Here is a 13,565-nt window from a genome sequence, read left to right as displayed (position 1 = left end):
CATCAGGATTAGTCTCTACTACAATTAGTCCCTGGTGCTTCAGTTCACTCTTCCCACCTTTACTGCCACATCCTTAACCCCGGCTAGGTTAAGGGGGAGGCCGTTTGAGGCATAGATGGAAAGATTTGGATCTGGTGGGTGAAGTTCGTCTATAGACCAGAACCTTTTGTAGAGGACATCAGGCATGATGGTTACCTGAGATCCTGTGTCCAGCAGAGCGGGTGCCGCGATGCCGTCCAGCACAATGAACAGGAAAGGTCTTCCTCCCACGAACCTGCGGTACCAGTTTGGTGGGCCTGGGGGGTCCACTCCTGGGTGTCGGCCCTCGGCCCCAGGGTTTGCTCGTTTAAAGGACAGCTCTGGACGGTGTGACCTGTCTTGTGGCAGCGGTTGCAGACAGGGTCCCTCGGCGGGCGGCGTTGGTCACTGGTCCTCCCAGAGGGTGGCGTTGTTCTCCTCCTCCTTCTCATCCAGGGGACATCCTCAGGGCTGTCGGCTAGCAGGATCCTTTCTTCTGTCTCGGGCTCCGTCTGCAGCTGCAGGGCTCTCAGTACAGTGGTCAGGGTTTTGCTCAACTGATGCACTTCAGAGAGCAGGCTGTCCAGCTCACTAGGGGATGTTGCTTGCACCTTGGCTTCAACAGCCACCGGGGAAAAGGTGGACGCTGCCGGTACTGGGGTGGCCCCATCCTGGTAAAATTGGATAGCAGTTGTTTCCAGGGGCTGCAGCCCTTTTATAGCCATGTCCTTAAGGGTGTCAAAGGTGGCATCTGGATGATCCAGTCCTGCTCTCCTCTTGAGACCTCAGTCCCTGGACAAACTGTTCCTTCAGCATTTTATTTTCATCACTGATGCTGGTTGGACTAAGCTCGCACGGCCCATTGTAAACGCCAGGCATAGTCCCGAACACTGTCCTCCGGTTGCTGAGAGCAGTTGTAGAACCTCATCCGGAGGTCTGTCTCAGTACGATTCTCAAAGACAGTCTGCAACTTTTTAAAGATTGCGGACACTGACTCCTGGTCTGCGGCCGACCAGGTTTCTACTTCTCGCTCTGCAGCACCAGTCAATTGTCCCAATACAACAGCGGCTCTTTGCTTGCCTGTCATAGAGTACATGTCCAGTATACCGCATATCTTCCTTTTGAATCCAGACAGGGTATCTGGTTTGCCGCTGTACTGGGGGAGCCACTTCGCTCCAGGGATGTACGGTAGGGCCATGGGTATGACCGGGGTTACAAGCCCTGCTGGTGGAGCGGCTGCTCAGTCCTGCTTGGCGCCAGGCGGGGATTGATCATCAGGGCTGTTAACCGGTACTCCGGTGTTGTGCTGTTCTTCTGACATTCTGGCGCCCCCCTAGTGAACCGTGGCCTACCTTCTTTTCTTTTCTTCAGGTAGGCCGCAGCTCCGCAGGTGACGGTCTTCTTTCAGGACCTTGCGTCGCTTGCGTCCTACGTCAGAGCGCTCTCCGAGGCTCCTTCCAGGACCTGGCACTTCCTGGTTTGACGTTGAGGTGTGGGGCGTGTCCGGGGCTTCGCGCGCTTCAGCAGGTACGCCTCTCAGTTTCCCGCGGTTACGCCCTTCTTCCCGCTCAGCGGCACAACAATGGCGGCGATCTTCGCCACAGTTAAATACACAGTTCTGATTAAAGGCGCACAGTACCCGGTGGCAACGGGCACAACACTCCGTCGTTGCAGCGGGCACGGGATCCTGTTCGTGACGCCAGGAAGAGATAACGCGCCCAGGGGGATGGGGACGACTCGGTGCCCAGGCCTTGTTGTTGTTGCCTGACCTTGGGGGATGTCACGGTGGTCGGCTCCCGGGCCCGTACCCTGGGGTCACTCTTAAAATAAAGGGGAAAAGATATATGGGAAAGGGATGTTCGTGACGCCACCTGTGGTGTCTGGTGAGGACCACCAGCACTGCGACAGTCCTCTGAGGCCGGTGTTCAGGTAGCTTAGTTAGTGCGGCTCCCCACAGGTGGAGCAGGGCCTCAGGGCAGTGTAGAAGAAGGATGCAGGACAGAGGGGACCAAGCCGGGTCAGAGGAAGAATAGGCACACACACAACAGTTCACTTCAGTACCTTTACTGGTGGTGTTTCAGGCACGATCCAGGGCACTGTAGGGTGAAAGGTGCATATCAGGACTCTCCCCAGTGAGCGGGTGTGGGGCCTCTTGTTCTTTGCCTTTCCTTGATAAGTTTCTGACCTGCCTGGAGCTAGGCCTAACTTGGTCTCTGTCTTGCGCCTGCTGACCTGGTGGTAGGGCCTTCTGTTGGAGATCACACTCCCTGGTCTCTTGGGCCTCCGTGACTCCTGACCCTGGTACAACAGTCAGCTTTCCGTGTTCCTGGGACATATAGTTCGCCAGGGGTTCTGGTTGTTTCTGCTGGATGTAGGGAATCCCTGCAGACGCGGACCCGGTGTCCGGTAAATGGTTTTGGGGTGAGCGGGTAAAGCTCCTCTGCCCCCTTATGTTACTTGCTTACTCCACTTGCCTTCGGCCACGCTCGGGGCCCTCACTAGGCTTCACACAGGCAGTAGGCCTCGCTGCTCTTCACCGCTCTTTTGGCGTCGGCACGCCCTTGGCTCACTAAACTGAGCTCTATGAGTCTGAACTCTCTCTAGAGGGACTGGAACTACCTCTGTCCACTGAGGAAACTGTTCTCTAGACTGCGCTCCACTGCAGACTGACCTCTTTCAGGCTCATCTTCTGCAGGAACTCCAGACTCCAGTCTCCAGACTCTAGACTGCGTAGCTCCACCTTCCCTTTATATATCCCTAACGGGCTCCCTCTGGTGGTCTGAGGTGGAAGGTGGAGGTGTGTGAATGCTATGAGGGCCTATTGTGGAGGAATCCGTCCATGCACCCCTCTGGGATCTGTGGCACCAATGCGCAGCAGAGCGCCACAGTAACGTCAGCTGATCCCCTGCTGTGTGTCTGGCAATTTCTCCTGCTCTGTCAACATTCACACTACTACTGATTTTAAACTTGCTCCAATTAGGCCTCTGGCTCCTCTCTGTTTTCAGTATTTACCCTGGGCACCAACACCGCCAGTTGCTGCTCAGAAGTTCCGTCTGCACAGTCAACACTTGCTCCAGTGTTATTGGGGTTCAGTAACGTCAGCTGATCCCCTGCTGTGTGTCCGGCAATTTCTCCTGCTCTGTCCACATTGACACTACTACTGATTTTACACTTTCTCCAATTAGGCCTCTGGCTCCTCTCTGTTTTCAGTATTTACCCTGGGCTCCAACACCGCCAGTTGCTGCTCAGAAGTGCCGTCTGCACAGTCAACACTTGCTCCAGTGCTATTGGGGTTCAGTAACGTCAGCTGATCCCCTGCTGTGTGTCCGGCAATTTCTCCTGCTCTGTCCACATTGACACTACTACTGATTTTACACTTGCTCCAATTAGGCCTCTGGCTCCTCTCTGTTTTCAGTATTTACCCTGGGCTCCAACACCGCCAGTTGCTGCTCAGAAGTTCTGTCTGCACAGTCAACACTTGCTCCAGTGTTATTGGGGTTCAGTAACGTCAGCTGATCCCCTGCTGTGTGTCCGGCAATTTCTCCTGCTCTGTCCACACTATGTGTCTGTGACACTACTAATTTTAAACTTGCTCCAATTAGGCCTCTGGCTCCACTCTCTTTTTAGTATTTACCCTGGGTTCCAGCACCGCCAGCTGTTTCCCAGCAGTGTCTTTGGCACGAGTATTCCCTCCTGCCCAGCCTGGTTCCAGCACGCCAGCTGTTTCTGGGTAGTGTCAACGTCACTTTGCCTCCAATGCGTTGTCCTGTCGTGTTGCGGTCGGGTTAGCCGACTCTATGGTGCCTGCAGTTTAGGTGACTCCTATGTGGGCAGCGGGATCTGGCAATGAAGGCTGCTTCCATAGTGCCAATAGGACAAGCACCCCCTGTAGGAATGTGAGTTTCGGTAACTCCGGCTCGCTCGCGGCCTTGCAACTTTTTTTTTCATGTGTACCTTCTGCTGCCTATCTGAGTTCCAGTACCATTAGCTGGCTCTTTGGAAGTCAATCTTGAATATGTCCCCCTGGGTTCCAGTAACATCAGCTGGTTCCAGGCAGTGCCTTTGGCTTAGGTGCCTCCTTCTCGGTATCCGAGTTCCACCAACGTCTGCTGGTCCTTGGTAGTGCTTTCTGGCACAGGTACCCCCTGCTTAGTAACCGGATTCCAGTACCATCAGCTGGTCCTCTATAGTTCCATTGGCTCTTGTACCTTCTGCTACCCATCCGGATTCCAGTACCGTCAGCTGGTTCTCGGCAGTTCCTCAGCCTTCTTGTACCTTCTGCTACATTTCCAAGTTCAAGCTTTTTGAAATGGTTTTTGGTAATCACTCTGGATCTCCCTGACGACGACCCTGAAGACGACGACCCTGAAGACCACCCCGAAGAAGACGAGGACCCCGAAGACGATGACCCTGAAGACGACGACCCTGAAGACCACCCCGAAGAAGACAAGGACCCCGAAGACGACGACCCTGAAGACCACCCCGAAGAAGATGAGGACCCCGAAGACGACGACCCTGAAGACGACGACCCTGAAGACCACCCCGAAGACGACGACCCTGAAGACCACCCCGAAGAAGACGACGACCCAGAAGACGACGACCCTGAAGACCACCCCAAAGAAGACCAAGAAGATGACCCTGAAGAAGATGACCAAGAGGACAAAGAACAAGAAGACAACCACCAAGATACAGAAGAACAAGAGACAGAAGACCAAGAAGCAGAAGAACAAGAAGCTGCAGAACAAAAAGCAGAAGAACATTAAGCATAAGACTAAAAATCAGAGCAAAAGATATTATCTAAATTATAAGCAGAAGAAGACTAAGCAGTGTATGGGGGTGAGTCCGTTCCTCCTCGTGGTGCCCCTGGAAAATACCTGCTGCTGCAGGCCAAACTGAACAAATCCTGTTGTAAATCTTTTGTGACAGGCAGAACGGAAGGTGTAATCTTCAAACTTTTATAGATAACAACTACAGGAATGCCTGTCACAAATAAGAATATGATGAAGAAGAAGAATATGAAGAAGATGAAGAAGTAGAATATGAAGAAGAATAATAGTTGAATAAGAAGAATATGAAGAATGTAAAAAAAAAGAATAATAGGAAGAAGGTAAGGAAGAAGAAGATGAAGAAGGTGAAGAAGAAGTTGATGAAAAAGATGCTGCTGCTGAGGATGATGAAGGAGAAAGTGTGGGAGAAGTAAAAAAGAAGGTGAAGAGCATGGAAGTAATGAAACATAAATATCTGACAAAATATAAAAAAGCTTAACATAGTCAATATCTTTGTAACTCCGAACGTCTTAAAAAAAATATTAATTCCTGCTATTCCATTTGATTGGGCTAAACCTCTATGCCTTTAATGTCTCCTCCACCTTCCCCAATACATTCTATATTATTCTTAGTTGTTTTCCTTCATGTAGAATTAACCTACAAGGAAAGAAAGGGTTTATTTTCATTCCGATATTTGTGTCCCATTGACTTGCATTGGTTTCCGGTATCGGAATCGGCGATATCCAATATTTTTTGGGTATTGGTCCGATCCAATCCGATCCGATATTTCCCGATATCGGAAGGTATCGCTCAACACTACTCATAACTTTTTCATTTTTTTGTCAATGCAGCTGTTTGAGAGTTTTTTTGTGTAGTGGGCAAGTGTTTTTATTTATACAATTTTAGAACAAATATGACATTTTAATAGCTTCTTCTTACACTTTTTTACATCTTGGTGACAAATTCTGGCTTTTCAATCTTTGCCTCTAGTCTTTACATCATTTACTTATAGGTTTAATTGATTTTATATTTTGATTAGACTTTTACAGACGCTGAAATACTAAATGTTATTTTATTATTTATTTTTTACATTTCTTTACTCTCAAGGGTTCATTCAGAAGTCAGTTTTCCACGTATGAATAAAACGGACCAATTATTCTTATCAGAGTTTGATCAGAGTGTGGTCCAAGTGTCATCAGTTTTTCTCGTACGTGGAGAAAATAAAAATTCTCCATCTTCTCCTGTCTGACAGTTCATGAAAATTGTACTGCATTTTTTCACAGACCCATACACTTGCATTGCGGATTTTGATCTGACGCTTGGATTAAAACCGGACATGTCTCCGATATTTTTCGCTGAGCACTCAGTTCGAGGGACAAATCAGACATGTGCAGAGCACCATAGAATATCATAGGTATGAGTACTATCATGGATAGCACTTGTACGAGGAAATAGGACATGTGAATGAGCCCTAACTGGGAAAAAAGGGAGGTGACTTAAATTTTTATGTTTTTTTTTTATATTTCTAAAACCTTTTTTACACTTCACTTTTTTTTTCCGTTTCTACAGGGGACTTGAACCTGGGATTGCTTGTACTACATACAGCAATGCTACAATAATGCCGTATAAAGTAAAAATTGCTGTCTACTATGATGCCCAGCCTGGTTGGTTGGACATCACAGGAGAATTACCATGATAAGAACGGGGACCTTCAGCCACTCCACAGCTGTACTACAATCCCATAGGCTTCCCACAGTCACATTGCGTTTAGAGCAGTGGGTACGCAAACAAAAGTACTGGCCGGATCACAGCGCTTAAATGCTGCTGTGAGTGATTGGCATTATTACTTAAGAGGTTAACAGTTAACGGTTGAAGACAGATGCCAGCCATGTAGCCAGCATCTGCCCAGGGTGGAGCAGACTCAGCTCCTGAGCCAGCTTTAAACACATATTGACTTGCTCCATTATATAAATATCTATCATGGAGAGTCAAGGTGTTAAAAAAAAGCATGGAGCAAATACATGTATGATCCAACCATTTTAACATGCACAAAAAATTGCAATTTGCTCAAAATTCTACATTGACATGCAACATTTGACACATTGGTCTCCTGTTCCTTTCTAACATTGGGAAGTGTGTCAATATACAGTGGATATAGTAAATTCTAAAAAGTTCATTTTTTTCTCATTAATGTGCACTCTGCACCCCATCTTGACTGAAAAAAACAGAAATGTAGAAATTTTTGCAAATTTATTAAAAAAGAAAAACTGAAATATCACATGGTCATAAGTATTCAGACCTTTTGCTCAGACACTCATATTTAAGTCACATACTGTCCATTTCCTTGTGATCCTCCTTGAGATGGTTTTACTCCTTCATTGGAGTCCAGCTGTGTTTAATTAAACTGATAGGACATGATTTGGAAAGGCACACACCTGTCTATATAAGACCTCACAGCTCACAGTGCATATCAGACCAAATGAGAATCATGAGCTCAAAGGAACTGCCCAAGGAGCTCAGAGACAGAGATGTGGCAAGGCACAGATCTGGCCAAGGTTACAAACTAATTTCTACAGTACTCAAGGTTCCTAAGAGCACAGTGGCCTCCATAATCCTTAAATGGAAGAAGTTTGGGACCATCAGAAGTCTTCCTAGACCTGGCCGTCCAGCCAAGCTGAGCAATTGTGGGAGAAGAGCCTTGGTGAGAGAGGTAAGGAAGAACCCCAAGATCACTGTGGCTGAGCTCCAGAGACACAGTAGGGAGATGGGAGAAATTTCCACAAAGTCAACTGTCACTGCAGCCCTCCACCAGTTGGGCTTTTATGGCAGAGTGGCCCGACGGAAACCTCTCCTCAGTGCAAGACATATGAAAGCCCTCATAGAGTTTGCTCAAAAACACATGAAGGACTCCCAGACTATGAGAAATAAGATTCTCTGGTCTGATGAGACGAAGATAGAACTTTTTGGTGATAATTCTAAGCGGTATGTGTGGAGAAAACCAGGCACTGCTCATCACCTGCCCAATACAATCCCAACAGTGAAACATGGTGGTGGCAGCATCATGCTATGGGGGTGTTTTTCAGCTGCAGGGACAGGACGACTGGTTGCAATTGAAGGAAACATGAATACGGCCAAGTACAGAGATATCCTGGATGAAAACCTCTTCCAGAGTGCTCTGGACCTCAGAGTTGGCCGAAGGTTCACATTCCAACAAGACAATGACCCTAAGCACACAGCTAAAATAACAAAGGAGTGGCTTCAGAACAACTCTGTGACCATTCTTGACTGGCCCAGCCAAAGCCCTGACCTAAACCCAATTGAGCATCTTAGGAGAGACCTGAAAATGGCTGTCCACCAACGTTCACCATCCAACCTGACGGAACTGGAGAGGATCTGCAAGGAAGAATGGCAGGTGTGAAAAACTTGTTGCATCATTCCCAAGAAGACTCATGGCTGTACTAGCTCAAAAGAGTGCTTCTACTCAATACTGAGCAAAGGGTCTGAATACTTATGACCATGTGATATTTCAGTTTTTCTTTTTTAATAAATTTGCAAACATTTCCACATTTCTGTTTTTTTTCAGTCAAGATGGGGTGCAGAGTGTACATTAATGAGAAAAAAAAATGAACTTTTTAGAATTTACCAAATGGCTGCAATGAAAGAAAAAGTGAAAAATTTAAAGGGGTCTGAATACTTTCCGTATCCACTGTACATGCATAAAAAAATGCTTGCATTGACTTGCTACATTTGACACACTGGCATCATACTGTTATCTACTTTACACAACAACACCAAAGAGAAATTCACACATGTAGCTAAATGTTCATAACTTACTCAAAAGAGAGGAATGAACACCAAAATAGTATAAAATGTAATATTTATTAATATACATGATTAAAAAAGGGATGAAAAAAAGAAAAAGGAGGGGGGGGTATCAGGAGATAACTCAGGGATAAACAGATTCCCAGAACACTTGTATATGGGGTATGGTATACATATAGCAGAAATGGTTTATCTTGGGTATGTCTTATAGTAAATAGAACAAATAGTAATAAATATAGCAGCAACTAATTTATGTAAACAATATATATAAATAAATCATTAATTCCAAGTGGATATATAATAAATAGAAGTGCCATATTAAATAAATCACATACAAAGACAAATATCACATAAAGATAAGAATCAATACCATATAGTCAGAGCCCCACATCCTCCAACGCCGTTTCGCCGGATAGCTTTTTCAAGGAGTCAAGGAGATCAATTTGGAATTAATTATTTATTTACATATACTGTTTACATAAATTAGTTGCGGCTCTATTTATTACTATTTGATCTATTTATTAGAAGACATACCCAAGACAAACCATTTCTGCTATATGTATACCATACCCCATATACAATTGTTCTGGGAATCTGTTTATCCCTGAGTTATCTCCTGATACCCTTCCCCCTTTTTTTCTCCCCTTTTTTAATCATCTTTATTAATAAATATTACATTTTATACTATTTTGATGTTCATTCTTCTTATCTACTTTTGAGAAATGTACTACCTTTGTTCAAATTTGTGCTGGTATAATATGCGCCAAATTCATAATTAAGGTGTGCCATTTGATAAATATGAAGTAGCGGAGCTGAAGTGAGTACACTGAGAAATTGGTTCAAATTATACCATTTTTAATCATTGTAAGCCACTAATCCTTATCAAACACAACACTGGCACACCACAGTAATCTACATGTAGTGTGCAAGAGACTATCACATCCACAAAGTACCTGATGAACCCAATATAAACCTCTCTTAGGGTGACATCTAAGTAACCACCATGTTTTCACTGTAAAGCCATGTTCACACGCTCAGCTTTTGGTTAATATTTTACCTCAGTATTTGTAAGCCAAAACCAGGAGAGGAACAATCAGAGGAAAGGTATAATAAAAAGACGTCACCACTTCTGTATTTATCACCCACTCCTGGTTTTGGCTTACAAATACTGATGTAAAATACTGACCGAATACTGAACGTGTGAGTGTGGCCTAAGAGACTATAATCTCTATGTTATTTGCCTCTGGTTGGGTAAATATCTATCCTGTCCTCGTGTGAGGAACCGTTTTTAAGGTCAAAGGCCAGGCTCGAATAATGGATCCTAAAAGGTAGGGAAAGGGTCTGCTAAGATGTTGTGCCATGCACAAGGGGTCATTGAGGCTTAGGGTTCAATTGCAAATTTTGTTATGTGGCCCCATGGTTGCTTTCAACACCCCAGATTCTGTGTGTGGAAGACTTTTTAGTAGTTTGATCAATCATATTATTTCTTCCCTACAGGCCCAAGAAAAGATGCTAAATATCCATGGGCAGAATGCAACAGCTAAAACAAGTGTTACAATCCGCATTCTAGACATTAATGACAATAAGCCCCAGTTTTACAACTGTGATGTGACTGACTGTGATTTCACTGTCCCCCCTGTGGAAAGATTTCATGGAGAAATTGAGGAACATTCTTCTGTCCGGGTACCAGTGTCAAATCTGAACATCACTGCTCATGATCCTGACAAGGTACATACAGTATGTAACCAGTATTAAGGGACTTAGGCCACGTGCACACGTTAAGTATTTGGTCAGTATTTTACCTCAATATTTGTAAGCCGAAACCAGGAGTGGGTGATAAATACAGAAGTGGTGACTTGTCTCTATTATACATATCCTCTGATTGTTCCTCACCTGTATCTTGTCCCAATGACTTTTATGTTCTGCTATTACAGGACCAGAATGGAACATTTAACCTGTATCTGAGGGGAAACTTTGCTGAGTTCTTTACAGTAAGCCCAAAACGAATCATAAATACTGGACTGGTTCAGATACTGATCCAAAACTCTGAAGCTGTAGACTATGAGAAGTATAAGCGAATGGAAGTGGAGGTATGATTATTACCAGGACTTACTAGATTTTTATTTTTAATATGTGAATGTACTTTGTAATCCTATTAATAATTTTTATGTGATGATTGCAAAATTGCTATTATTGGACAAATGGTTTAATAGCAAAAATACTCATTAGCCCAATAAAAAAATGTCCGTCTATGGCAAGCGTAAAGACATTTGTACGCGTTAGTTTGCTTTGCCTATAACTTTTCCTTCTGAAAGGAGGGAGATTCCATTTGTAATACATGGACTGCTGATATTTCTGTATCAAGGCACAATAGGAGTAGATATTGGTCTTAATAAATCTTGGAGACTTTGGTCTAAATAAACTTTGTCATTCACGACTTTGTCATTTTTTCTTTCTGATGTGTAGGTGGTGGCCAATGACACAGGTTTGGTAGCTAATTGTTGTTCAATTGCTGTTGTGACTATTGATCTCATAGACATAAATGATCATGCTCCAGAATTTGATAAGGCAACCTATCTACTGAAAATTAAAGAGCACAGTCCTAATGGAACTAGTCTTGCGACAATTAAAGTAAGTAAATTCTAAACTACTATTCTATTTAATGAGAACATTTAAAGGAGACTTTATTAAAATGTTATCCCCATCTATTCATACATTAAATAATTAAAGTTTCAGCAAAAGGAAGGTTATTAATTATATAATGAAAATGTATACTATTCTTGATTTATTCTGTTTAAATTACTTCCGGTTTCAAAGTCTCTGCTTGCTATTAAAAAAAACCAAATGTTTACATCCAGTTCATAAAAGGTGTTTCTGATCACTTGATAGACTCACAACTGCATGGCCAATTACACTGGAGAAATTTATTACACATACAGTACTACATATGCATGGTACATTACACTTGTGATCTCTGATATACATATTACATATGCATGGTACATTACCCTTGTGATCTCTGATACACATATTACATATGCATGGTACATTACCCTTGTGATCTCTGATATACATATTACTTATGCATGGTACATTACACTTGTGATCTCTGATATACATATTACTTATGCATGGTACATTACACTTGTGATATCTGCTATACATATTACATATGCATGGTACATTACACTTGTGATCTCTGATACACATATTACTTATGCATGGTACATTACACTTGTGATCTCTGATACACATATTACATATGCATGGTACATTACACTTGTGATCTCTGATATACATATTACATATGCATGGTACATTACCCTTCTGATCTCTGATACACATATTACACATGCATGGTACATTACCCTTGTGATCTCTGATACACATATTACATATGCATGGTACATTACACTTGTGATCCCTGATACACATATTACATATGCATGGTACATTACACTTGTGATCTCTGCTGTACATATTACATATGCATGGTACATTACACTTGTGATCTCTGATATACATATTACTTATGCATGGTACATTACACTTGTGATCTCTGCTGTACATATTACATATGCATGGTACATTACACTTGTGATCTCTGATATACATATTACTTATGCATGGTACATTACACTTGTGATCTCTGCTGTACATATTACATATGCATGGTACATTACACTTGTGATCTCTGATATACATATTACTTATGCATGGTACATTACACTTGTGATCTCTGATATACATATTACATATGCATGGTACATTACACTTGTGATCCCTGATACACATATTACTTATGCATGGTACATTACACTTGTGATCTCTGCTGTACATATTACATATGCATGGTACATTACACTTGTGATCTCTGATATACATATTACTTATGCATGGTACATTACACTTGTGATCTCTGCTGTACATATTACATATGCATGGTACATTACACTTGTGATCTCTGCTGTACATATTACATATGCATGGTACATTACACTTGTGATCTCTGATATACATATTACTTATGCATGGTACATTACACTTGTGATCTCTGATATACATAGTACATATGCATGGTACATTACCCTTGTGATCTCTGATATACATATTGCTTATGCACGGTACATTACACTTGTGATCTCTGATATACATATTACTTATGCATGGTACATTACCCTTGTGATCTCTGATATACATATTACACATGCATGGTACATTACACTTGTGATCTCTGATACACATATTACATATGCATGGTACATTACACTTGTGATCTCTGATACACATATTACATATGCATGGTACATTACACTTATGATCTCTGATACACATATTACATATGCATGGTACATTACCCTTGTGATCTCTGCTATACAAATTACTTATGCATGGTACATTACACTTGTGATCTCTGATACACATATTACATATGCATGGTACATTACACTTGTGATCTCTGATACACATATTACATATGCATGGTACATTACCCTTGTGATCTCTGATACACATATTACATATGCATGGTACATTACACTTGTGATCTCTGATATACATATTACATATGCATGGTACATTACACTTGTGATCTCTGCTATACATATTACATATGCATGGTACATTACACTTGTGATCTCTGATACACATATTACATATGCATGGTACATTACACTTGTGATCTCTGATATACATATTACATATGCATGGTACATTACACTTGTGATCTCTGCTATACATATTACATATGCATGGTACATTACACTTGTGATCTCTGCTATACATATTACATATGCATGGTACATTACACTTGTGATCTCTGATACACATATTACATATGCATGGTACATTACACTTGTGATCTCTGATACACATATTACATATGCATGGTACATTACACTTGTGATCTCTGCTATACATATTACATATGCATGGTACATTACACTTGTGATCTCTGAT

The 13,565-nt window shown here is 42.7% G+C and overlaps 1 protein-coding gene across 1 annotated transcript in view; it reads left to right on the top strand.

Moving 5' to 3' along the window:
• Positions 1-13,565, top strand: part of CDHR2 (cadherin related family member 2) — a 436,943-nt gene that overhangs the window by 171,540 nt on the left and 251,838 nt on the right. Inside the window, exons 12-14 of the mRNA XM_073651379.1 lie at positions 10,104-10,334; positions 10,541-10,696; positions 11,073-11,237. Coding sequence (XP_073507480.1) covers positions 10,104-10,334; positions 10,541-10,696; positions 11,073-11,237 — 552 coding nt within the window. The remainder of the gene's footprint in view (positions 1-10,103; positions 10,335-10,540; positions 10,697-11,072; positions 11,238-13,565) is intronic.

The sequence above is a fragment of the Phyllobates terribilis genome, unplaced genomic scaffold (genome assembly GCF_046119375.1).
Source record: "Phyllobates terribilis strain yellow unplaced genomic scaffold, ASM4611937v1 Scaffold_11__3_contigs__length_659146591, whole genome shotgun sequence".
Classification (NCBI taxonomy): domain Eukaryota; kingdom Metazoa; phylum Chordata; class Amphibia; order Anura; family Dendrobatidae; genus Phyllobates; species Phyllobates terribilis.
The sequence above is the reverse complement of the archived record's forward strand: the minus strand, read 5'-3'. Positions and strand labels throughout refer to the sequence as shown.